Genomic DNA, 24,988 nt, shown 5'->3' with positions numbered 1-24,988 from the left:
GACTACGAGGTCCATTGTAGTGCAAGCGAGCCTCTATTGTTGTAGGCTACTGTACACTTACTTCTTCTTCTGATGCACATTCTTGCCCTCCTCTAGCAGCCTCCGGAAGTGGTCGGAGCGCACGAACCGCGGATAACAGTCCTTCTTCAGCAGTAACGAGTACACGTGGTCGGCGGCGTGGTCCAACGCATACCGCGAGCCGGTCCGCATGTCTTCAACTACGCGGTCCATGGTTGCACCGTCAATGTTAATCTCACACGGCGCGCCGGGCTTTAGGAATTCTCTGTGGATAAACAGTGTTCGAATATGATCTGAGCCAATTGAAAGAGCAACGTCAAAATCATTTAGTGTTCTTAATAGAAAATTCCTTCGACTCCGTCATCTCTGAAAATCGAAGTCTTATAAAAATTGGTCAAAATTTGTTTTTGAAATATAACAATTTAGCTTCTATCCTTAATTAGGGTAAAGGCACCTATTACCGTGGTAGTTAAGGAACTTTTCAAAAGAGATCCAAAAATTAAGGGTATCAATGCTGTCTAACAGCCAGGAATATTTTTTTTTCATCAGAGCATTTAATGAACTTTCCGTTTCACACGTTTTTGGATTCATTTTGGGTTATTATATGTATTAAAATATTTTTTGAAGCCAAAATGACCAAATCTTCTATTACCGTGGCAAGGGACAGGCTGTGATTCTATTATCGCGAATTGAGCTTTCATTACCGAGGGTACAATTGGCATGATTTTTCTGCACTCGTTAATAGAAATCAAACTCAAAATTCGAAACCTAATACCGAGGGTTAAAACAATAATAACGACGTGGGTTCTGTATATTATTTTTGTGTCATTAACTTTAATAATGACACAAAAATAAAAAATAAAACTATAGGAGTATGTTTAAAAATAAGAGATATATTCGAAGAGATTATAATTACACTTTGGCACAATCAAATACTATTAAATAGTTAACTTACCAAGTACCCACGAGTACCTGTATAACAAGTTATAAGTTGAATGTTTTACATGTAAGACAACAAAAATTACTATTAGTAAAGTTTTACTAAGGACGTATATGACAAATAGGCCTGCCTGTTATTAAATAAAGTAATTTTTAAATGCTATAAAGATTGATAAGAATTTGTCTTACTGACATAATTAGCTGCAATAAAAAAACAAGTAAGTAACATTTACTCATAAGGCACAGCGTAAATTATAGTCGAAATTTTATAAACTGGACGTTTACCACCTGAGTGAAAGTTTACCACAGTGAAATGGTAAACGTCCACCTTATAAAATTTCGACTATATATATAAAAACATGAAAATTTTTAATTCTAATATTTTTGATAAGGTAATTAAGTTAAATAAATTCTCTCACATATTATGTGTTATAATTTACCCGTTTATAATTAACAAATCACAGTACTTTTCTTATTGCTGATTCTTATAGCTAAACAATCATGTCTGAGATTTTGGACTACTGTATAAATAAAATTATATAAAAAAAAATCTAATCGGAAATGTCCAGCAGTTGGGTACCCTTCCTTGTCAGAGTAATAACTGAATCAGAAAACAGAAGAATTTAAATCTGATAATGATAACTGAAGTCTAAATTTTATCAACGAAATCTGTACTTGCGGTACCCTAAATGCGATATTTCAATACAATACCAAATAGTCACTCGGTAATAGATAACTCTTTAAGAGCCTATTACCGACCCATTTGATATTTCTCTGGGTCGGTAATAGATTTCTATACATTCTATTACCGAGAGTAATCTGATCATACCATCGGTAATAGGCTTAATTTGGAGTTTAATTAAACCTAATTCCGACTCATAAAAATAATAAAACAGAGATGGTTTTTCAAATCAAATCAAACACGTATATTACAAGCTTCTTGTAAAGACAAAATCACATAACTGGCAAGTAAATTTTAGGTTTTAACTCAAAATAAAAAAAAGTTGACAGATTAAGGGTTCCCATAGAAACAAGGAAATCGGTGCTGAAGTTTGTGTTAAACATTAAGGGTTAGTTAAATACTTTCCATACCACGGAAATAGCTCTTTAATAGCGTGAATAGATCAAGATTGGAATAAATAAAAGAAATTATAAAATTGATAATTTGTACCAAAACTAAAGAGTAAATAACAAAACTACCACTTTTTCTATTACCGTGGCATACCACGGAATTACTTACCACAGAAGTAATTGGCGCCTATCACCGTTGTATTTTATTTTCAATTTTAAACGTATTTCCGGGTCAAAAACTAAGTTAAAAGTAATTCAAAATCGTGTAGAAAACAATACACAACCTCTTAAAAGGCATTGCACTAGTTTATTTGCCATAACTATTACGTAAAACACTAAGTAAGATTGGAGTGCACTTACCTGTGGTGTCACGCGTCTGTATGGAACAACCGGTTCTTGCGCCGCCGTCGCACAAACTGACGAATCGCGAGTTTTTTGTTACACTCACACAAATGCACACTAATGGGCACGATAGACCAATGAATGAGCTTGTTTTGTGTATGCTTTATTTCTTAGGGGATAGATCTGTTTGCTTGCAAAATGCGTATTTGTAAACACCGCGGTGTTAGACGTCGATTTTGATACCCGCGTTAATAGCCGCCGTTACCCTACTTTTAGAGAGGTCTTATAGACTCACAAATAATTATCTAAACATGAAATTTTAATGTAGCTCTTCATTTCCTGTACAGAAACGATAAAGGTCGACTGACATCCAATTCAATCATAATGGTATTGTGGTTTAGAGAATGATGTTCAGTAATTGACAAAATTGATTGTTAGAAGTTCACAAGCCTTAAGGCTTAAAGTGGGTTTTCCTTTCGCAGGAGCTTGTTGATGCTTGAAATCCTACACCTTTGTAGGATCAGACACTAATTAGGTAGTAGATACTCATTATTTATTTCTAAGCGCACTTTTAACTTTGTACCCGTACTTTCACTTCATAAAACCAGAACACTTACTCGTAAATCTCCTCAAGCTTCTTCGATATTTGCTTGACACTACTCCTCCTCAGATCCATCACAGCCAGCCAGAACCGGATGTTCTCGTGCGAGTACTCCTTGCGCAGGAAACTGGTGAACTCCTGCAGCCCCGTGGGATCCGATACTAGCTCGTCGATGCTTATCGCCCACCGTTGCACGCGCTTTTCACTTGGCACTTCCACTCTGAGGGAACAATCATATTATATATAATCGTCGTCGTTTTCGATGACGGCAACCCTAAATAAACATTATGGACGTTGTCTAGCATGAGCCGTAATGTGGCTGGCCAGGCCGAACTTGCTTGCTTGCTTGAACAATCATATTAGCATTATTTAGAATAACATTAAGGAATGTTTCCCTATAAGAGAATATGATTTCCGGTAACCAGACATGTATATTGTATACCTGGGTATATATTCGGAATCAGGCATATAAATATATCATTCTGCCGACATCATATGATATCCATGGGCACCAAAGGGTGCTTATTCAATAAAGTCAAAGCCAAAGCCAAGCTATAAAATCTGGTTCAACGTGGTTAAGCAAAGCTATGAGACTAAGCGATCCCGGTTACTCAGCGACAGCTGTGAAACTTGCGTTTTTATGGTAGAAACAAGTGAAATTCGTTATGGAATTAAATTAGGTTATGCTATTGTGCGATTATGTCATTTAAACAATAAGAAGGCAAAGTAAAGGAGGGTGCATCTAATAGATTCTAATTTCAGAGCTTTAATGACTTTAAAACCTTTTCAGCTAGTTGAAAGTAAAATTGCTCACAGATAGAACTAGCTGAATCAGTTTTAAAAGGTTTCGAAAGCCAGGGTCAGATTATCCGATTCAAATGCAATATAGACAATTGCTTATGTACCCCGAGTCACACAAGGGGTTTCGTCGCCTACCTAGAGACTTAAAGGAAGAGGTTTTTTTTTTATATTGGCCTAATCCGTTCCTGGCGAAAACTGAGTGTGTCACTCACAAGGGACTGTTGATTTGCCAATACAACGTGTCGTCGCTGATCCAAGGGTTGGAGGGCTGCGGCGGCGTGAGCCAGGGATCGTAGGGAGTGAACGTCTCCGAGTACGCCATAAGGGCCTCAAGGGCAATAGACGTCTTCACTCGCGTACGGTCCAGGCTCGCCTTTAGATGTTCGATCTAGAAGGAGAAACCAGAAATATAGGTTATTAGATGGCACAAGAAGAGAGTGAAGGGAGGTTATGGAATAAAATATACACTAATCTACTTTTCGACTCGTGCATAGTGAATTAAGAATATTCATTCAAGTAAGTAATTGTTCAACAAATAACAGTCAAGTGTAAAAAACATGGAAGTAAGATCAATACAAAAATATTGCAGCATGTAGAAATTGCCTGCCTTGTAAAATTATCTCTAGCTATTATTATTTTTTAGTTGACAGTTCCTAAAGTTATAAAGACACAGGTAAAGTGCCAAAAAAATCGTCCTGAAACACATTGACAGAGATTTTTTACTCTAACATAACTATCGTAGAAGAGGTGACGTATGTTGAGGTCAGTCAAGGGTTCAGAATATATGATAAGACAGTCATTGATTTCTTTGCCTTTGGAGTTTGGGAGCCACGTAACATATTATTTCAGAATAAAGAAGAAATGCTAAGGCTACCGCTGAGTACCTACTCGTGGTCACGTTACTCTCCAGTATCCTTGCTCCTGGCTGTCAAGTGTCACTCTATACTACTCCTTATGACTGAAAGAGACGCACCTCCCTGGTGATTTGCTGAATGGTTCGCTTATTGGCCTTGGGTACCCTCGAACGGACAGGCATGGGGCAGGCTTTCTGCACGCTCGGCTGTTCCAGCGATGGCCGCGCCACTCTCCAGTAGGCTAACTCCTGGCTCTCACTCTATCTTATTGTTCTACATGACTGTGTAAAAGAGACGCACCTCCCTGGTGATTTGCGGGATGGTTCGCTTCTTGGCCTTGGGTACCCTCGAGCGGACAGGCACGGGGCAGGTTTCCTGTACGCTCGGTTGTCCCGGTGGTGGCCGCGCCACTCTCCAGTAGGCTCGCTCTTGGCTGTCGCTGACTATCTTATCCCCCTTCTTGCGATCTTTTGCTAGCCGCACCTGAGGAAATAGAATGCAGCTTAAAAATTACTATTTTATTTACGATTAGTCTAGGTACGGTTTGAAGACTTGTTTGGTTAGGAATATTTTAAGGTCGGTCTTTTTTGGATATATTCACCCCTGGAATAAATAGGTAATCATTTAGATAAGGTTACACTTTTTTGTGGGTTAACTGTGACTTTAGTCCACACATTGAGTAAAACTAGTTTGACAAATATGGTTCGCACCGCTCACTCCACGAGTTATCTAATCCATAATCTCACATAGGCTATTGAACAAACCTGTTCTTCAGCCTGCATAGTAATGAAGTCCCACTTTGCAGCAAGGTTCTTCTTAAGGTTGGCCAGCGCTTCCACCTCGTGGTCTTCAAGACCATGTCGCTGCTTGTTGCGCAACGTTCGCTTTACGAGGTAAATGGCGTACTCGACGTTGTCGGAGCCGGCAAGGCCGGGCGCCGAGCCGCCTACCCGTGGCGGTTGCCACGGCCAATAATATGGGCTCTGCGGAACCAGGGAAGAAACATGTTATTCCGTAACTCGGGAGAGAGAGAGAGAGAACTTGGGAGATACTTATTCAAATATCTTGGAACCGTATTACTGAAATACTTGTACAATTTGTTTGAGATGTCCTTACTTCTAAACGACAGTTATGAGTATGGTGCGTGATACGTCGGAGGCGGGCTGATCTATATTCGATCAGAAACTTGTTCGCGTTTTCATACCCGTTCCTTCTCTTTTTATTTCTTTATTATTCGGAGAACCAACATCTATCAATTGCACAAAACTTATAGATTACATGTTATGTTAATAACAGAGAGCCAATTATAGGTTCCCACCGGTAGCAACAGGTTAACAAAGAATTGGTGGTGAGCACTAAATTTAAACAAAATACACTGCGGCTATTTAATATGATAGTGGGTACTTACTTGAAATCTATATAGAGAAGAATCATCTTTTAACACTAAGTTTTTCGAATCGTTGACAGGAAAGAAGTAACCATACTGGCAGAGTTGATTGGCTAAATTTATTGCTTCAACTGAAACAGAAGAGAAAATACTTACGTTAATACTTAGATATTGTATGGTGTATTTGGAAATCTGAGAAAAATGAGAGAACAATTTGCGAATTCTCCTTGTCGCGAGAAATTCAATGTTTTTAAGTAAGTTAAAAAAATCTCCACGGGTGGTACGACTTTGTGATGTCCACCCTTACAAGTCGAGTAGTTTTTGTTTGACCAATTAGTTATCTGCGACCACCACAGATGACACCCGCGTCAAAACGACAAACGTCATTGGTTTTTTTATAAGTATAAACAAAGTATAGATAAATATTTATTAATTACGAAAACTTACCGTTACTTTGTTCGTCGAGGTTGAACCGGTCCATTAGCCATTCGACAAGATCATAACCTGAAACATGGAAAATGAGCCTATTTGTGCCCCCTTTGTGGTTGCTCTGGCCCCAGGTGAGCAACCGAGCAGTTGAATTACAGATAAAGCCAGTTTAGAAAGTACACTTATTATGAATATCTGTCAAAGTAGCAAATGTAGGAGAAATTTGTAATTTTATAGTTGCGTGCATTATGGTATGAGCAATAGATAGTACGGTTTAGCCAATCTGAAAATGCATGCACCTCTGCCAACGTTTTTACGATCAAAATGTGTCGATTAGTGGTGGTTTGAGTTTCCAATACCAATGCAACTAGAATCACCCGGACCAATGAATCCAAATCTGACGGACTTTGCGTACAGTTTAGACCCGATTTGAAAAATCGAATAGAGGCACGTACATTTTAGGATTGGTTTTGCTCTACTATATGTATTAGCCATGAGACGGAAATATTGTATTTATATTAAATAAATAATACGAACATATTTTTGTACGAAGGAAATCTTGTAATTTAATTTAGTAATGGTACATTTTATATATTTCACGACGATAGCAAAAATCTGTTTCAACCGATAATATTTTTTTGTTATAATTTGTTATTTTCTCAAATTTACTTTTCTTAGATTAACGTTTATCGTTTCTGCTATCTTGGCTACAGAATACGTGAATATGACATTCCAATTGGCGTCCCAAACCTAGCTAGAAAACACTACAAATCTACAGGTGATTTGACTTTTGTTCAATAACTTGCGCAAATAGGTATCCGCTTAAACTGACATTTGAAATAGCTTTGTTTAAGCGATAGGGTAGTAGTTAGTAGGCATTTATGTGCAATAGGAGCCTGACGTTTATCGTCAATAAATAATGGGTAAGAATAAGCAAGAATTGGCGGCGGGGAACGGCCGCTAGCAGACATTAAATATGGCTCGCTATTGATTTTATAATCAGACGGGTAACGCATGCCGTACCTAGTGGTGCTGGTCTATGTACAGAGATTGCTCAATACTGAACAAAACCACTCTTTTTTTGCTTTTAAATAATATAATATCCTTGACGACCAAATATTAGCACAGAGTTGAAGTCTTTTAATGGTTATTATTAATACAATGCTCACGCGTATAACTTTTTCGGGGGCTATGCCTTTGACCACCTAATTACTATTAAAAGGGGGTACGGTAACGAAATTGGCATTTTTTTGTTTACTTTTGCTCGACATCAATGTTTCACATACTGAATTGTATGCTGATAGGTATATTGCGTTGACAGAAATAGACTGCTGTGCAGTAGGTAATTTTAGACAACATAAAGTAAGGATTTTGTAGAAGGTCTGGTGTTACCTGAGTGAGCTGAGTGAGACATTTCTAGAGCCTCTTTCTTCGCGTTGGCTATATGCAAAACAAAGTTTACATTTCAAAACCACATTGTAAAATAACATTGAAGCAAATAAAAAACATCGAGTATGCATGTAGCTCTATTTGTATGTAGCATTGTAGCTATGTTCTTAATGGTTTTGAAATTGCAAATAATTCATTACTATTGCTTTTGTTTTTGGACATTGTTTGAGGATAGCATTAATTTTCATGTGCCCTACGATTCTTTTTGAATTTTGAGTAATAAAAATGCCAATTCGTGATACCTACAATCTAAAACATAATAAATAAAATGGGTTAATGAAATTAATTAAACATCTAATAACTGGTGATTTGATAAAAAAATATCATCATCACATCAAGAGCCTATGTAATTGCGTCCCAATGCGGGGCAAAGTTTCTTTCACAAAAGGGTTTGAGTTACTGTCTTCCCTGTTAGCCCAATACGGATAGAGGAGTTCACTCGCACTTGTATTTATTTGCAGCTGTAATATGTATGTAGGTTTCCTCACGGTGCCTGAGGGCCTACCGCGAACCACGTTCGACGTTTTGCCTCCCCGTCACACTTACGTACGAATTAACATGTCGAACGTGGTACGCTGTAGGCCCTCTGTCTGTACCGAAGCGCAGCTGGTACCTACCGTAACACCACCCAACTATAGCCTATAGTCGAACAACATACAACTATGGGCCACAGGCTTCATACGTAATTAAGTATCGATTCCAATGTTATGGCTCCTCTACACGATGGCCCAGCGCTGGACCAGCGAGATGGCCATGCGATGGTTGAGAGCACGTACTATGGAATGGTTTACGGTAATAACGGTATATACCAAATAAGCGGGGTTACGAAACAAAAAGGCTTGTAAGCCGCACAGCCTACCGCTGGGCTAACAGTGTATGCTAAAAATATCACCAAAATAAATTGAATGAATGTATTTTTGTACCACATAGAGGAAGTTGATAACATTTCAAGTTGGACAAGTTGTTTTGGCTGCGTGAGAGATAACAATGTGACTATTATTAACTAGGATTGCGATAAGACTTAATCTTACCCATAAAAGCAGACGGAATGTAGGTGAGAAAGAGTTTTTGACTTCGAACAGGCACACCCGATTCTGGATCTTGCATTTCTTTTATTAAACTTTCCATCTGAAATGAGAAACGAACAAAAATATACATCTACAAAATAACAAGATTAAAAGGACGATATAGTACCTAAGTATACCTACGTAATACATTGTATGAGACCGCCCTCCTCTACACTTTTGATAGACATTCATAAAACTTTACAAGCCTTAATTAAATAGTTTATTTATGTGTTATATCACTCTCGTCTCTCAGGTGTCTCTCTATCACTTTCTCCCATATTGTCATGCTATGTGACATGAACTTTATTCCATTATAGTTGTCCGGATGCCCCTCCGACTGAATGGTAAAATTTATAAAATCATCATACGACCTGTCGTGATCAGTTTTGGGCCCTAAAGGTGACGAATGAAAAGAGATTGCATGTAGCGGAAATGACAATGTTAAGATGGATGTGTGGTGTGACTGGAATGGATAGGATAAGGAATGAGTATTAAGTATAAGAGGAAGTCTGAAAATTGCACACATAGCAGAAAAAGTAACAGCGAATCGCCTAGCGCGGTCCGGGCATGTGATGCGGAGGGATGAAAGTCATGTGACGAGAAAGGTATTACGAACGAATGTGAAGGGGGAGAGGAAAACCGAGGAAAAGTTCGATGTATTGTGTGAGAGGTGACATGAAACGAACGCGAGTGAATGATGAGATGACGGGCGAGAGAGAGGTATGGAAGAAAAAGACATGCTGCGCCGACCCCAGCAAATAAATGGGATAAGGGCAAGTTAATTAGTTTATTTATGTTTCAGGTATGTCTTTCTTACAAATAAATACCTTCGTCAAAATGACAGATTAAGCCCTAATTGGAGCTTGTGGCGCGTTTATGAATAATGCCATAAGTTTCTAGGAAAAAATCTATTCTTAATAATTGCCAACTGAACTTAATCCCCCCAAAAAAATCACGAGGAATCTACTACTTAGTATTTTAGTAGCCACCGAAGAATTCCACTATCCATCTTCTGGCTCCATCATCAAATCAGCCTCTGTTGTCATCTGTATTATATTATTTATTATGTACATACTTATATACCTACGTATGTAATGTAGCCGCAAAGTTTGAAATCGATACGACTATTAGAAGTTGGTTAAAATCGACTTGCATTGTTAGTTACAAAACAAATAAAGTCTATATTAAGAAACTATTTTTTTTTTAAATAAATAAATGATGAACAAGTACTTATCAGTGTAATCCATTAAAACACATGAAGATAGCAAACATCGCCAAAGCCATTTTGAATTATAAGTATTGCATGCATGCATAACGAACGTATGTAACACCCGAAAACTCATTAAAATATTTAATATATTCTCGCGCAATAAGACCCAAGTTTAATTTGGTATTTCTATGTCAATGGTAGGTACCCACCATTAGAACTGAGGGCCAACCGGGAAAAACAAAATTGAAATATGCCTCTCTATAGCTCAAATATACAAGAGCGATAGACAGCAAGATAACGAAATTTTTATTTTCGGTTTTCGCAGTGGGCCTCTGGTTCTTTTTTGTTCGGGCTTGGTTCTTCGAACCGGATTTTCTAATTCCTACTGACAGCTAGTTTATAATATGATGCGCCTATGGTTTTAAAAGGGCCTTATTTGTATTATTAGTATTAGTCGAGCATGTACATTTGTACATTTATCATCCGTCTTCAAATTACAAAAATATCCTAAAGGATATATTTTGAAAATGTAGGCAAATTATGACGTGCACGCATTTCGCCACCATTATTAAAACATAATGTGCCGCTAACAACAGGCCCGCACGCCATGCGTGCTCAGCAAGTTTCGCGTAATACCAATAACATGACATGCATGTCAAGAAACGCACATCGTTCTATTTGCACGAAACTGATTTCGTAAGCTTTTATCATTAATCATTTTTGACGGTTTTGTTTAGTTGGACTCCATATGAAATAAGAATAAGTTTATTATCAATAAAACACATAGACAACAGAATATCAAGACTCAAGGGTTTCTAAGGGTCGCACAAAGGTCACAGCTCATTAGAGCCACCCCGCACCCGACCCTCACCGCCTCGCCTCGAGCGGTTAGTATTCTTCGTATGGATTTCTATGGGCATGCGCTCACTACATCAACTTATCCGGTGGTGGTACGAAGTTGATGTAGTGAGCGCATGCCCATAGAAATCCATACGAAGAATACTAACCGCTCGAGGCGAGGCGGTGAGGGTCGGGTGCGGGGTGGCTCTAATGAGCTGTGACCTCTAGGCTACGCCTGTATCGCGGGCGACCAGTAATAATTAATTGACCGAGCGTTAGCGAAGGGCTCCGTTTAGGCATGGGCTAAAATGCTTTCGTATGTCCGGATGTTCTTCTCTACGGTCGCAATTATCAACCGACAATCGTAAAATTTTGTGAGCGGGTTCGATGATTGAATAGATTTTTTTAATCGATTCAGTAGTTAGACATTTTTTTAATTTACACATCTATCGCGAAATCTACAGCTCGGGCCGCGTAGCCAACGTGCAAATCGCTTACGCTCCGTAGCGATCGAAACGCAACTGTCACTGTCGCACTAATATGGAAGACGGATAGAGAGACACAAAGCGATTCGTTGTCGAAGCGATAGCGATTGTCACGTTGGCTAATAGGCCGGCAGAACCACTAGTCATTCGATATGCCTTAGCGATTCTGCAGAATTCATAGTTCTAAACAAATATTAAATTTTTAAATGGTCTAGTTTATCGTACCTATGCAGGAGAACTTATTAATGTTTTAAGTAATCAAGTCGCGTAAATATTCTACATATAGTAAACCAATGCCAAGGTTACGAGTATATAAAATAACGCGAACTAGGTTCTCGACTTAAAAATAAATCGGAAGCACAAGCGATGCGTTCAAGGCGATTGCTTTTGAATCTAGTGACGTGATTTATGTCCTTTTAGGTCAATGTGCACTCGAGCTCAGCTGCCGAGGGCCGAGACCCTCCAGCACCCTCCAGTCTCAAGCCTCCTCGAAGACAAAGCCGATGCAGCGCTAAAGCGCCAAACTCGATCTAACCGCGCCAATGGCGAAGATGCAATCGGTAGTAATAGCTTAGATTGAAAATATCGATCGCGCTGTGTATTGGCTCCGTGAAATTGGGAAAGTTAATGGTTCCGATTCCGTTTAGCTGCACTGGCGAAATTAGATTTCTGTTATTGATCTCCATAGGCTCGTTGTTCGTATATTTTGATAGGTTTTGTAGCATTCATTTTAATCTACAGTTATTGGCATATTCATCGATTCAAACAATCGAATAGATAGTGTGTTGTGGTCTAAAAAGTACATGAAAAAATGAAAAATCTTTATTTTCAGGCAACTATTGACTCATAGATAAATCACCTTAAAACTAGCATACATATTATAAAATACAATATTTTAAAACTAAAAACAAACTTTTTAAGGCTCGATTTCCTTATTTCAGTTTGATGAATTGCCTTTGTATCAATTCGTTCAACTGCTTTATTGCGAGGTTAGTTAAATACGAATATTTATTAATTATGGTCAAACAGGGTTTTAAGGGAGCAGAAGAACCGACAATATTTAAGGTTTTTCGGACAAAATGACTAATCCAATTAGCAAATTAGCAAATTGTGCTCATCTTAAATAACAACCCACTAATATGTTTATTGATTCAGCATGAGCAGAACGTCAATTATCCTAAAGATATGATAGTTGTATAAGTTGTGTAATAGTCAGTTAAACTGTTGGACTAAGCGTGTTAGTGGACGCTGATTCGTCCCCGGAGACGGGAGCGCGAAGGCTAAGGCGGTGACGTCACGGGCCCGATCGATCGCAGCTCGGCGGCGCTATTCAAGCCACTCACCGACCACGGGCAAGTTGAAGGCTTACATCAACCAGCATAAGTTTGCTCTATGCTTATGCATAGTGTTTACGTGTCTGGAGCTCATGATACAAGGGTAGGGTAAAGAACTGGGCACACCGGTCCTCTCGCATCCGATGGAATTACATGGCCGGGTCACATCCCGCGGTCCGGACCTCCGTACCGCTCGACAATCAGACTATATACACGCGATTGTTTTGTTTTTAAACGCTGGGATACACAATGTTTGAAGACAATATTGCGATCTATTAGGATTAACAAGATTACGATTATGGATAGTTAAAGGGTTGTACATTTCTATCTTCTTGCAATTGCGACATAAAGTGAGAAAAGATTTATGTAACGATGATAGTTGTGTTTTGGTAAAACCTAAATAAATTATGTATTTTTAAGTCGACAAACTAAACTTCGTAAAAGGGGTGGGTATATACATATATTGTAGATATATTTGTGAATCTATATTCATTTTATAATATGTATATACAAAGTGAATAGTTACAGTCTACGTTATTCGTGGTCGATTCCATTTAACAAACCATTATACGGAACTATTTGCTGAAACTTTCATCGTTAATCACTTCAAACCAGCCAAGTCGTTAAACTGTGGATTAGAATGCTCTATTTATACAGAATCGCTTAATGTACTACCGTGGAATATACTGTGTTCGATCGTGGGTTGCACTGAATGAAGGAAATCCCCAGTTGAAGTTGTATTGAGCCAATCTGGAGTGGAGGACGGTTAAATGACGGCGAAGTTGCGGACTTACTCAGCCCTTTTATTTCCCCACCGCTCCCTTTTCTATGAATAAAACCGGACCTCACCCGAACTGAAAGCCCGCAATCTGTTCCTACTACAAAATATGCAAAGATTAAAAACTCTCCTCGAAAACTCGTTTCAGCGATCGCTACCCGTATAGATATCCGTTGCTAAGTCATCATCTGACGTCACGGAAATATGGCGGACCCATTTCGCTTTTTGTCTCTTAGCTCGCTATCTGGCATCATCCCAAAACTCTCGAAGGCTTTCTTATAAGTAGGTTCTCGGTTATTGCGTGCAAAATTTAGGCGGAGATATTCCACCCCCTGGGAAAAAATCTTTGTTGAATATTTGCGCTTAATTTAGAGAAAATAGGATCGTGATTATGAGAATGAATACAACAGCATTCTTGGAACAGAAATGTGTTTCCCTGTTTGTTATTCCAGCCACCATTATGCGTGGGCCCTGCGCCCGGGGGACAACAAAGGGTTGCAGCCGAGCGTGTGTGGCGTCGTTACAATCAACAACGGGAGTTGTTAGGTTGTAAATCACAGATATCAACGACAGGAACAATAATCAGTCTCGCTATTTCTCGTGTAACCATTCTCATGTAATAGCTTTCACCAATTAATGTAATGGATCGGACTTATCGAAGCGGCTGTCGCGCTGAATTGTGTGCTCCGTCACGGCCGGGCTGCCGTGACCACGGCACATTCAAGGCAATGGCTTCTGAGAATTGTCAACAGAGATTAGGTCGGACAAGTCCCCAAAGCATTACCGGAGCTTTATCGCAAAACGACCTTCATCAAAACTGAATCAAAACTGTTCTACAAAAGAGGAGCCATGCACACATTTTTGACTGATAAAATATGAATATTTTCGGAAAATCTTTATTAACATATGCATGACGTGCGAGGGCTTACCTTATGAATACGGAAAGAAGAGGCCAGCTTGAAGCCGGGTGAAGCGAACCTTATCGATTTTCAGAAAAGCCAGAGGCGCCGTTCTAGGCTTTCTTGTTAAAAATAAATAGCAGGGGGAAGGCGTTACTTCTAGAATCGACGTGATGCATAATGTAGGGGGAAAGTGGCCGCCGCGCCGAAATAGAAATCAAAGCGCTAAGATTTATGAGAGGCTGCTAACTATTTGCTTCAGTATTACTTTCAGTTTTTAGTAAGCACACTAGTATAAACTAAGGCTGGTAGAGATTATAACATACATACTTTTAGGAAATTTTGCGTGGGCCAATAAATAGGACATTATGTTTTTAGGAAAAAATGTCGAAACGTGAGCTGAGCAGCCATTTTGCCATTGAAAGGTTTTTTGAAAATTATTTCTTTTTTTATACCACGTCGGTGGCAACCGTAGGCTATGGACGCCTGCAACACCAGAGGTATTACATGCGCGTTGCCGACCCTTTAAAAATCCTTATCGTTTTACGGATACCTTTCATAAAGTAAGTACCTCCTAAAGTATACATGCATAAATAAAATGTATGTGTATCTTAAATGCCTTCATAATGTTTTATAGTTATTTTTGTGACTGTGTATGCGGTCCGAGATGTCTAATTGTACGTTTCCAAGTTAAGAATAGCAGTAAAGTGACAGTTTTCATACGCACAAGCTAAAAAGCGAAAATAATATCTACTTAAATAAAAATGTTTAGGTTATGCGGCGTTATAAGGCGCTTTGCTAATCCCTTATAGAGGCGGCGCGCGCTAGGCCCCCACTAGTGTTACGTACTATTTAAAAAAAAACACTACACCAGGTCCTTAAGGCTCTCTTTGTTCTTCTATAACTGATAAGAAAGTTGCATTTTATCCACGAGGGTTATAGACATTTTGAGTTGATTTCTCGTATTCTCGTATTGGCTGGTAGAATTGATTTTGTAATGAAGGTTTTGAATGATAAATATTAATTTGCGATCATAGAATTAGATTTTTAATGATTTACAGTTAGTATTTTCCTCGCGTTGGTGCATGTGGCACTCGATGGCAAAGTTTTTTGTTTAACTCTCAGGCCTTGCGAGGGCGCCACGCTCGTTGTTCAATTTTGGAAAATTTCACTTGTTTATTTATAAATGTTATTACGTAACTATATACTTATTATCGTATTACAAATATGCGCGTATACCTGTGTATGTGCCGTGGGGGCTTGATGCATGCTGAACTCCATTGCTCTGCTTCATGGATCATCAAGTCCAACAGTAAAGTACACTCACCTTATCGAAGGCAAGGGGTCGGTGTCTGGGCACTTCAGAGAGTTCCATAGCTGTGGGGCGTGGGGAGGGGCGCGGAGGCTAGGCGGGCGCGAGCCAATCTACATGGCTCTGCCGAATGCCACATGGATTCTCAAGTCAAACAGTAAAGTACACTTACCTTATCGAAGGCAAGGGGTCGGTGTCTCGGCACGTCAGAGAGTTCCATGGCTGTGGGGCGGGGGGAGGGGCGCGGGGGCTGGGCGCGCGCTAGCCGACCTCCATGGGCGTCTGCCGCAGGGGCCGCATGCCGCTCGCGCCCGCGCTGCGCCCCCGACACCTGTCGAACAAAGATAAAATATATTGTTATTTTCCAACTTTCCAAAAGCTCGTATTGGATATTTTGTCGCTAGCATAACTAGCATTCATAAGAAATACCGAAGAAGGTATGTCGACTGGGATAATTGAGTCTCTCGACTTTGCTCGGGCTAAGGCAGTAACGAGAAAAATGAATAGGTATCGAAAATTCTTTTTCTGCGTCTCCATCGCTCAAGTATGCTAGAGTGACAGAGAGCCTGTGATAACGAAATTTTAAATTCATTGCGGTAAGCCCTTTGATTTGATCCGAATAGTGGTCTAAAATCCGTCCTATCTCAACATAGTTATCCATTTTCTTGTAGTTATAACAAACCCAACCTGACGCAATTAATTACCCTGGTGATAACTGGGACGAAGACCGGTTCGTATCTCTTTAACATAAGGTGAAATATTATAATAAATTTATGCAGAAAATAGAAAGATAGTCGGAATTATTTCTCAAAAGCACGGCACGCTGCGCATCAAATTTTTTTTTAGAACATTCATAAAACATTACATTGAAATGCCTCTAACGTTTCAATTATACCGATTACCTATTAATGCGGTAAAAACTGTCAAGTATAATGTTATTGCCACAAGTTCCAATTATGAATTAATTTTACGCGGTATTTACAGTTTACTTCATAAATATGGAAAACATTTTTCTTATTTTTATTTCAACGACACAAAGTGCATAAATATATAAATATTTATGACCACGACGGAGAAAATACTTAGACGTTATTATTTTTCAATGAATTATGCACGTCTCAATAAAGGGGAAATTATACTTGAAATGTATAAGTACATAAGCTGTATATAAAGTAGCACTTATGAAACGCACTTAAAAAATGAAACGGACAAATGAGAAATAAATTTGTTGATATTGCTAATATAATGTAAACCTGCCTAATATATATGTAAACGTAACTTTATAGGATTAGCTCAGCACCGAGCATGTAACCCACAAATAACCAACATCCCGGTGTCAAAAAAACTTAGGCCACCTGGGGCTAGCTCTGGGAGCATGTAAACCAAGTTTCTAAGTTCCTACCTAACTTCCTTACCTAACGCCATAGAGAAATAAGTTGGTTAGAGTGCACACTCTATAGGTATAGATCGTGTCATACACGAAGACGCGTGGCTTGACTCCTAATGTTATGTAATTATGTTATTAAAGGTTAGATTTGACAAATCGCGCGTCATCGTGAATAACACGAACTATACATCAGTTTCATTACTTAGATGTTTCACAATGTCCAAGTAAAGTCTTGCTACTTACGCTACTTGTCACTTATCTGACGAATAAAGTCATCGTTGGCGTTTCACAATCTTCAAATACTAAGCTTAACTGGCAGTTAATTTATTTGTTAATTAGCTATGAAATACTTTAATCAGACTTAATATAAAGTATCAAGTATTCTAAGATTAAAGTACAAACATTAAATTGTTGTAGCTAGTAAACGATTAGATTAAAGATGAATAAATTCATCGCATGCCTAGTTACACGGATGAAGACTTAAGGAGGCACACGTAATAGTACATTACGATACAAGTGCGAAAAATAGGAAATTCGAAACGAGTGGCGATAAATTAAAACACGACCGAAGGGAGTGTTTTAAATCGACACGAGTTGCGAATTACCTATTCGCACATGTATCGTACAACGTTTTACAGTACATATGGCCCTTTAAATGTTCGACACAGTAACGTAATATGCTACTTCTCGCACTAGTGCTATAAAGTAGCCCCATATGTACTGTAAAAGTATTATTTCAATGTGGTCCGTAAGTGGATATGCTTCTACACTTTCAGCTTGTCTAACTTTTTGTACCCGTTTTTAGTTGTATTGCCCGACTGCATCGGAATTATCGCACAAATAGAAAGTAAAAAACGTGCAATTTATGGTTCTTTTTTGCCAATGGAAACTCCGTAGAAGTAAGCATCTTTCATGCGGTATAATAATGAAATTTATACCTATCAACTAGCACAATTATTACTATTTTTTTATAGTTAACTACAGCGTATCGAAATGAAATTTATAGTTGAGTTGGGAGCCCATACATGAAAAGTACGCAATTATAGATTGGTGTACGAAATCTTAATTCAACCATTACAGTCGACGAGTAGAAAAAGAGTATTGTATTGTAACCATATCAGCCATGAGCCATAGTTTTTTGTGATAAGTGGTGACGTCACGGAAAAAAGCCGAAATTTCAAATAGGGAATATTACGCGACTCAGGGGCCACTACTACAATCCATCACAATCTGAGGGTCTACCGTGAAACAAGAAAATCAAAATTTCGTTATCTAACCGCTCTATCACTCTTGCATATTCAAGCGATAAAGAGGCAGATAACTAAATTTCGATTTTCGCGTTTCCCAGTAGGTCCTTTGTAAATAAACCGCCTTAATGCATTAATTGATTTATGTGTTATTTTATTATCTGTGAAAACTTGTCAAAAAACAGTTTAAGGCACAGTATCAATAAGTTACTGTGGTTTATGATAGGAGTTAGTGCTGCACTCTGGCGGCAGAACATTGCAGTAATACTCCCTATTAGTAAATATGGTAGTCATATGGTGATCATATCATGGAAAGTAGAGAGCCACGAGGCAACCACATACATTTACCTGTAGATGCTGTACAGTAAGTACTTACGTCACCTCTATCACTTTCTAGAGTAAATATGGACCTTTATTTGATAATAACCGCATACGAGCCCCGATGCAGTAAAGTTCATGTAGCGAAAAACTAAAAGCATATTTAAGTATTGTAATATAATTATTGTTTACACCTGTAGATCAAACGACTTTGGGATGGGCCTCATAATAGTAATTTTAATAAGTTTAACTTTTAAAAAACGTCCAATTCAGCATTCATGGACTCGAAGCAAAATTGACAGTATGTATATTGGTAGACCCTTGCTGTGCTTTCCCCAGTAGGTAATAGCCCTTAAGGTGACAGTCCATTTCTGACCGCAGCTGCACTACTGCTCCGACATTACTGCAGCGGCCTGATCGTGTCGGTGTTATTGTCAATTTCCATAGTAAAATCAATGACGGTACCGACTGCACGTAATATGGTAATTTTAACGTATTTCCGACCGCAGCTGCACTACTGCTCCGACATTACTGCAGCGGCCTGAATACGTCAGTGTTATTGTCAAATTCCATAGTAAAATGATGACAAGACCGACTGCACGTAGCATGGTGATTTTTAGTGTTTCGTGTACATACGACCGCAACTGCAAACCGCACGTCAAATCTTTACAGAAATGTCTTTGGTCACAGATATTAGTAGCTCTAAGCAAAGAGGATATAACCACTACAATATAAGGAGTTTATTACACCCGCGGATAAACAACCCCGATAGTTTCTGTGTTTCGCGGTAGTTCCTCTGTATCTTGGCGTTGCTCTTATTGTTTTTGTTTAATGTTTCCTGATAAATTCATTTTGCCTACCTTGAAAATCTTAATTTGAAAATCGTATATTTGGCTCTCTATCGTTCTTGCCCTTTCGAGCTTATAGCTGTTCTCGGAAAACTACGAAATAAGGAAAGAACTGTTTATTTAATGAATTTATCAGGTAACTAATAATAGTGAAAAAACTGGAAAACTAGTTCGCCTTTGTATTAATGATGAGTGTTTTTTTCCTGTTTTGTGTTCATTTTTGTACAATAAAAAGTTTTACTACTACTACTACTAAATTACAGGACGCACTTATGTGTTAGAATAAGATCGATGTAGGTATGCTAACCATTATCGTACAATCATGTACACATAGCATAAAAATGTGACAACATAATATTTCTATGATGATTCTAATACTGAACGGAGTGGTCGTATGCAATTTCCTCTCTCTTTCCTCTTTCTCTCTTTTTCCAAATTTTGACTGAGAAAATGTTTTGAATGAAATAGCTTACTCTGTATCCTCTATATTTGTGTTAGGATACTACGAAACCACAGTAGATTACATTTTTTAGTGGCAACAATGGTCGCGCACTGTGCGGCTTAAGAGGAATTTCCTCCCGCGGGCGCTCCGGCTTTAGTATGAGCTCCCTGCCGAGGTTTTTCTGAAGGTCTACAGTAGGGGTTCTTGAAAAAAGAAGGGTACAGGTTTTTAAAGGGTCGGCAACGCGCATGTATCACTTCTGGAGTTGGAGGCGTGCTTAGGAGTTTCAGTGACGCTTATATTTAACAGGATTAATTACTGAATTCTCGCTGACAGTACCGTGGCACAGTGAATTTGGCGTGATAAAATGTGAAAGTGTCGTAATATCATATTATATACACCGTGGGTTGGTAAAATCCGACAGATCTTAACCACGCATTCCTGAGGATCAAAAAATGTTTAGTAAAATTCGGAAAAAAATGTTCTGTTTTTTTTTTAGCCGATTTAAAAGCCATTTTCTGCACACAGCACGTTATTTCTTTCTACATCTTGGCGAAAAAAAAAAACATTACAACGAAGATGTAAAGTTTTCTTAATTCATCTATAGATCAAAATTGCGAGTGTTCTTTTTAGTTGAGTAATGTTTGTCAAAAGGTATGACTAAACCAAGTCATATAAAGGCAGTGCCGCAGCGAAAAAGGCGTTTTTCACAAAGTTATAGCAGAAACAAATTTTCGCAAGAATTGCCATTATCTCTGAAAGAAGTCCGATTACAGAAAATTTGTATGATATTTTAGCCTCTAAATGCGATTACGAATACAACTTTAAAACTATCAGGTTTTACCAGCCCACGGTGTATAATATCGTGACACTTTCTCACTTTGTCATTTCAAAGCCATTTTTGAGATAAAAGAAGCAATAATTCAGTTGTATTACCTAGAAATACAAAAGGCAAAGTTGTTGTTTAACACCTCATGGTAGCATATGGATACTCAAACGTAAGAAAAATTACAAAATTGAACCACAAGAGAAGCGACAGCGGTTTTAAAATAAAATTGTATTGACAGTTGCGGGGACTTCAAGGCATGAGGGTTAAACAAACTTTGCTACAGAGCGCAACACGAATTTATTTTATCACACCATCACGAGGAAAATATTTATTATTCCAATTAATTTATTAAATATTCTTTCTATCAGCCCCTTGGCTAACGTAAATAGCTTTCTTCATAAAGGATTTCTTGTCTCGCCCATCAAGTTTTATATGGTCTAGTCATACACTGTATCTGCCACGACCACGAGTGCCGTCACCCATGGACACCTGCAACACAAGAGCGATTATAAGATTTAAATTTGTGCTTTAGTTTGAAATAGGAAACTGGACAATATTAAGTGTAAATTGCGTAATTATAGCTCTTACAAATCAATTTATTCGTTTATTCTTTACTTTTAGGTAACTAATGAAAGATTGGTTTAATATGAAAACTCAGAAAGAAAAATCTGTAATATTTTGCTAACACTGAACGACTGCATTGGAGAATTTATTTTGTCGCATCGCCATCTCCGAAGCCCACGAATCCCTTTGCAAAAATAAAGTAAACCCGGGATAAAAGAGCCTACCTAGCTTTTTGAGGGGACGTTTATCGCAGACTTCTACATCCAGGCGGTACTAGGCCACTAAAAACGTGCAGACACCACCGGCTGGATTTGGCTGGATCACGTGATGCAAGTGGATCAAGTGCGCATACCGTATCCATCACGAGCAACATGAGTCCCGCTCTCGTCGGGTTGCTGTGTGCGGTGGTCACGCATTTAGTCAAGAGGATGGGGAAGATAATTTCAAAATGTTAACTTACCTTAAGTGAAGAAATATTTCTCCTCTGCATTCATTTAATTTGAGTAATTTGGTTGTATTTCTTCAATTTGAAGTTAAATTGTTATTCATTTAATCGGCAAACAAACGATCACCAACAATATCTGGTTTTTTAATAATATTGCGTAGCTGCCTTCGACTGAATGTGACTTTTGTAGAAAGGCAAACTGTTTTTCGTTTTCGTGTACCATGTAGCATTATCGTCACTTACTTCTTCTCGTAAAAAATACAAATAAGTAAATTAGTAATTTTATTTATACGTCTGACAGTGACATTATTCATTGACTTTGGCAATCAACTGACGAACGCTGCCGCGACTGCACGCCGCAAACAGCAGCAGTCGGCCGCTGCAGTAATGTCGCACCAGTAATGTCGCAACGGTAGTGCAGCTGCAGTTGGAAATGGACTGTCACCTTTATTCGGTTGGATTCGTACCCAAAATAAATTGTAAATGTTTTTTTTTCTCATTGTACTATTGATAGGTATTTCTTGAATGAAAATTTTATTATTGTGGGTTATTTCCAAACAAAATGAAACATAAGGGCCTAGCTAGATTGTCATAGTAAAATCGCCTCTGGCTGAAATTCAAATATTCTTATGCACGTTTATTTGTATTATTATTAGTTATATCATGTCCTCAATGTTTACTGTTTGCGAAAAAAATAATATCGGTTTTTAAATTTTATTTGCCAAACTATGTAATCAATTAACTTGTAATAGTGCCTCAGGGGCCTATTTTAGATTTAAGCTAGTTATAGTAATCCTCTGTGTATATCCATTATGTAAATTGTTATTGTAAATAAAATGTCATTCAAAAAATACCTTGTTTTTCGGATATTTTATACACGTAACTAAATATTCTTTATTGTACCAATAATTATACTTTTTACATACATGTAAAACTACAAATAAATTTTAAAGAAAAACTAACCAGGTAACAACAGGCGGTCTTATCGTCAAAAAGCGATCTCTCGCGTAATTAAGATACATCATTTAGAAATAGTGAGAGTTTGTTTGGATCTAGAATATGAAAATAAGTTATATGATTAAGTAGGTATATATTCAAATCGGTTCAATACTTAACGGGAATCATGTAACCTTAAAATAGGTATGTTCAGCTCACCTATTAAAGATGATCACAATTTGTTGCAATATTAAGAACATGTGCGTACGTGCACATGCGCATTATGCACTTAGGCGGGTAGGTTGATGCATTAACACTTTCAAAAAGTGATAACTATGTAATTAACGCGATAAAATACCAACTATTACAATATGCATACACATACACACATCGACTATTACCCTCCTTATAGTTTTAAAATACAAATAAAACACACGTTTCATAGACATTGATGCTTCAGCTGGTAGAAAGATTAATAATTCATAAGCGAATTGAAACTAGCTTTCTTATTGCGAAGGAACGACTTAAAATAGGTTAGCTGTGATTGATGAGATCAGTCCATTTAAATAAATAAATATGTACATTGAACCGTTGTTTAATTTATGTATGTGCGGTGTAGCGCGCCTAAGTACATACATGGTCCAAAACTTAGTAGTTTTGTAGTATGGGGCTATAGCGTGGATCAGTCCTTTTATGGATATTGCAAGTAACGGTACGCATTAAGGATGACTCACTCCACTGTACAGTCTACACCATGCCGATGCTCAAGCAATTTTCGCACTATTTAAACTAAGTAATATTTAGTTATTTTTTGTTCGTTCTGACTTCTATGTACAGTCAACCAATTTAAATCCTAGGCCACTATAGAACCTTGTCGCTTTAACTACTGATACTTGACACGCATCACTCAATAAGCACTGTCGTAGAAGTCATTATGGCATGGTTCTATAGTGTCCTAGGAATTAAATTGGTTGACTGTATATCCTTCCACCGAACCTGCGGTGGATGGAATGAGATAGGGGACTCCGCGCTGTGATACGTCTTCGAAGACGCACAGGCCTCAACAAATTGACGACGGAAACACGTAATATGATTAAACCATTGATTCATAGAGAGACACAAAGAGAGCTATGAAAGCCGCATAAACTCCTTGTCAAAAGTTACCGACTAAAAAAAAAGAAAATTTCCACGTATCTCCGATTTTGTGAACCTCACTGTTTTTCACCTCACAAACATTCAAAAGCGATACAACTCTGTAGATGTCGATAAGTATAATTATGATCAACAACTTAATTTCCAGTGGTTGATCGACCGGTACCGGGTTTGGGCGCACGCTTGATATTAGTTTCAATTTATAGATGTATATTGTATGGTGTATCATAATATAACTTACGTCATCATAGATATCATCAATATCATCGTCTTCGCCGTCAGTTGAAGATTCCATTGGGGTTTACCAATTTACTGTAGGGTTTGTGCCAAAAATGCTGATTACCTTGTTTACTAATATAAATTTAAGTATGACAAGTTTTTAATTTTAACTATGCTCAATCATTTCACGAATATATAGAATAATGTTTACTAATCTGCACTCGGCCAAGTCCGCAGTAATAATGGAAGGATGCTTGCGTGATCGGTCCAGCCCTGCCCATTAAACTAGGCACAAACAACCACCTTGCCACATGCAGTAATACTCGGTAAATTATGGTAATGTTCATTACCGCAGTGTATAAACCACTATTTACATGGCGGTTAAACTGCGTTTAGTTCCATACTAGCTTTTCGCCACGAATATATATCTGTGTGAAATTAGTTATTTATACGCACATTTTTTTTGTGGCAATTGGAACTTGGTGTTTATCCTTTGATCTAATAAGGGATAATTTAAGGTTTTTATATCCAAAAACTATTGATTTCTCTAGATATAGAGCGCTCAAGGTGAATCACAGATGCAACATGGCTGAGAGCAATGAGAGCCGACAGGGAATAATTTTTTCCACTTTGAATGTTAAAATCAGGTATCGGCATATACTCAAAATAAAATAAATAAACTATTATACCTTGATAAGCCATGTTGATGAATTGACAAATTCATCTAAGGATGTCATTGATTTCTGGTATCTGAAAAGTTATATTTAGGAATTAATACGGTTTAA

The 24,988-nt window shown here is 38.1% G+C and overlaps 1 protein-coding gene and 1 long non-coding RNA gene across 2 annotated transcripts in view; both read right to left on the bottom strand.

The window, feature by feature from the left end:
* The window catches only part of LOC133521484 (uncharacterized), a 33,832-nt gene extending 9,384 nt beyond the window's left edge, over positions 1-24,448 (bottom strand). Inside the window, 11 exon segments of the mRNA XM_061856474.1 lie at positions 62-283; positions 2,988-3,191; positions 3,985-4,160; positions 4,927-5,109; positions 5,391-5,609; positions 6,035-6,144; positions 6,461-6,517; positions 7,835-7,882; positions 8,923-9,019; positions 15,989-16,147; positions 24,226-24,448. Coding sequence (XP_061712458.1) covers positions 62-283; positions 2,988-3,191; positions 3,985-4,160; positions 4,927-5,109; positions 5,391-5,609; positions 6,035-6,144; positions 6,461-6,517; positions 7,835-7,882; positions 8,923-9,019; positions 15,989-16,147; positions 24,226-24,279 — 1,529 coding nt within the window. The 5' untranslated portion in view covers positions 24,280-24,448.
* On the bottom strand, positions 20,432-24,141 carry LOC133521468 (uncharacterized). Its single transcript, XR_009799905.1, has 2 exons — positions 21,912-24,141; positions 20,432-21,376 (listed from the first exon to the last, which is right to left on the bottom strand). It is a non-coding gene; the product is annotated as an uncharacterized LOC133521468 (long non-coding RNA).
* Positions 24,449-24,988: the final 540 nt, after the last annotated feature.

Source organism: Cydia pomonella, chromosome 9, assembly GCF_033807575.1.
Source record: "Cydia pomonella isolate Wapato2018A chromosome 9, ilCydPomo1, whole genome shotgun sequence".
NCBI classification, from domain to species: domain Eukaryota; kingdom Metazoa; phylum Arthropoda; class Insecta; order Lepidoptera; family Tortricidae; genus Cydia; species Cydia pomonella.
This window is presented reverse-complemented; position numbering and strand designations above follow the sequence as displayed.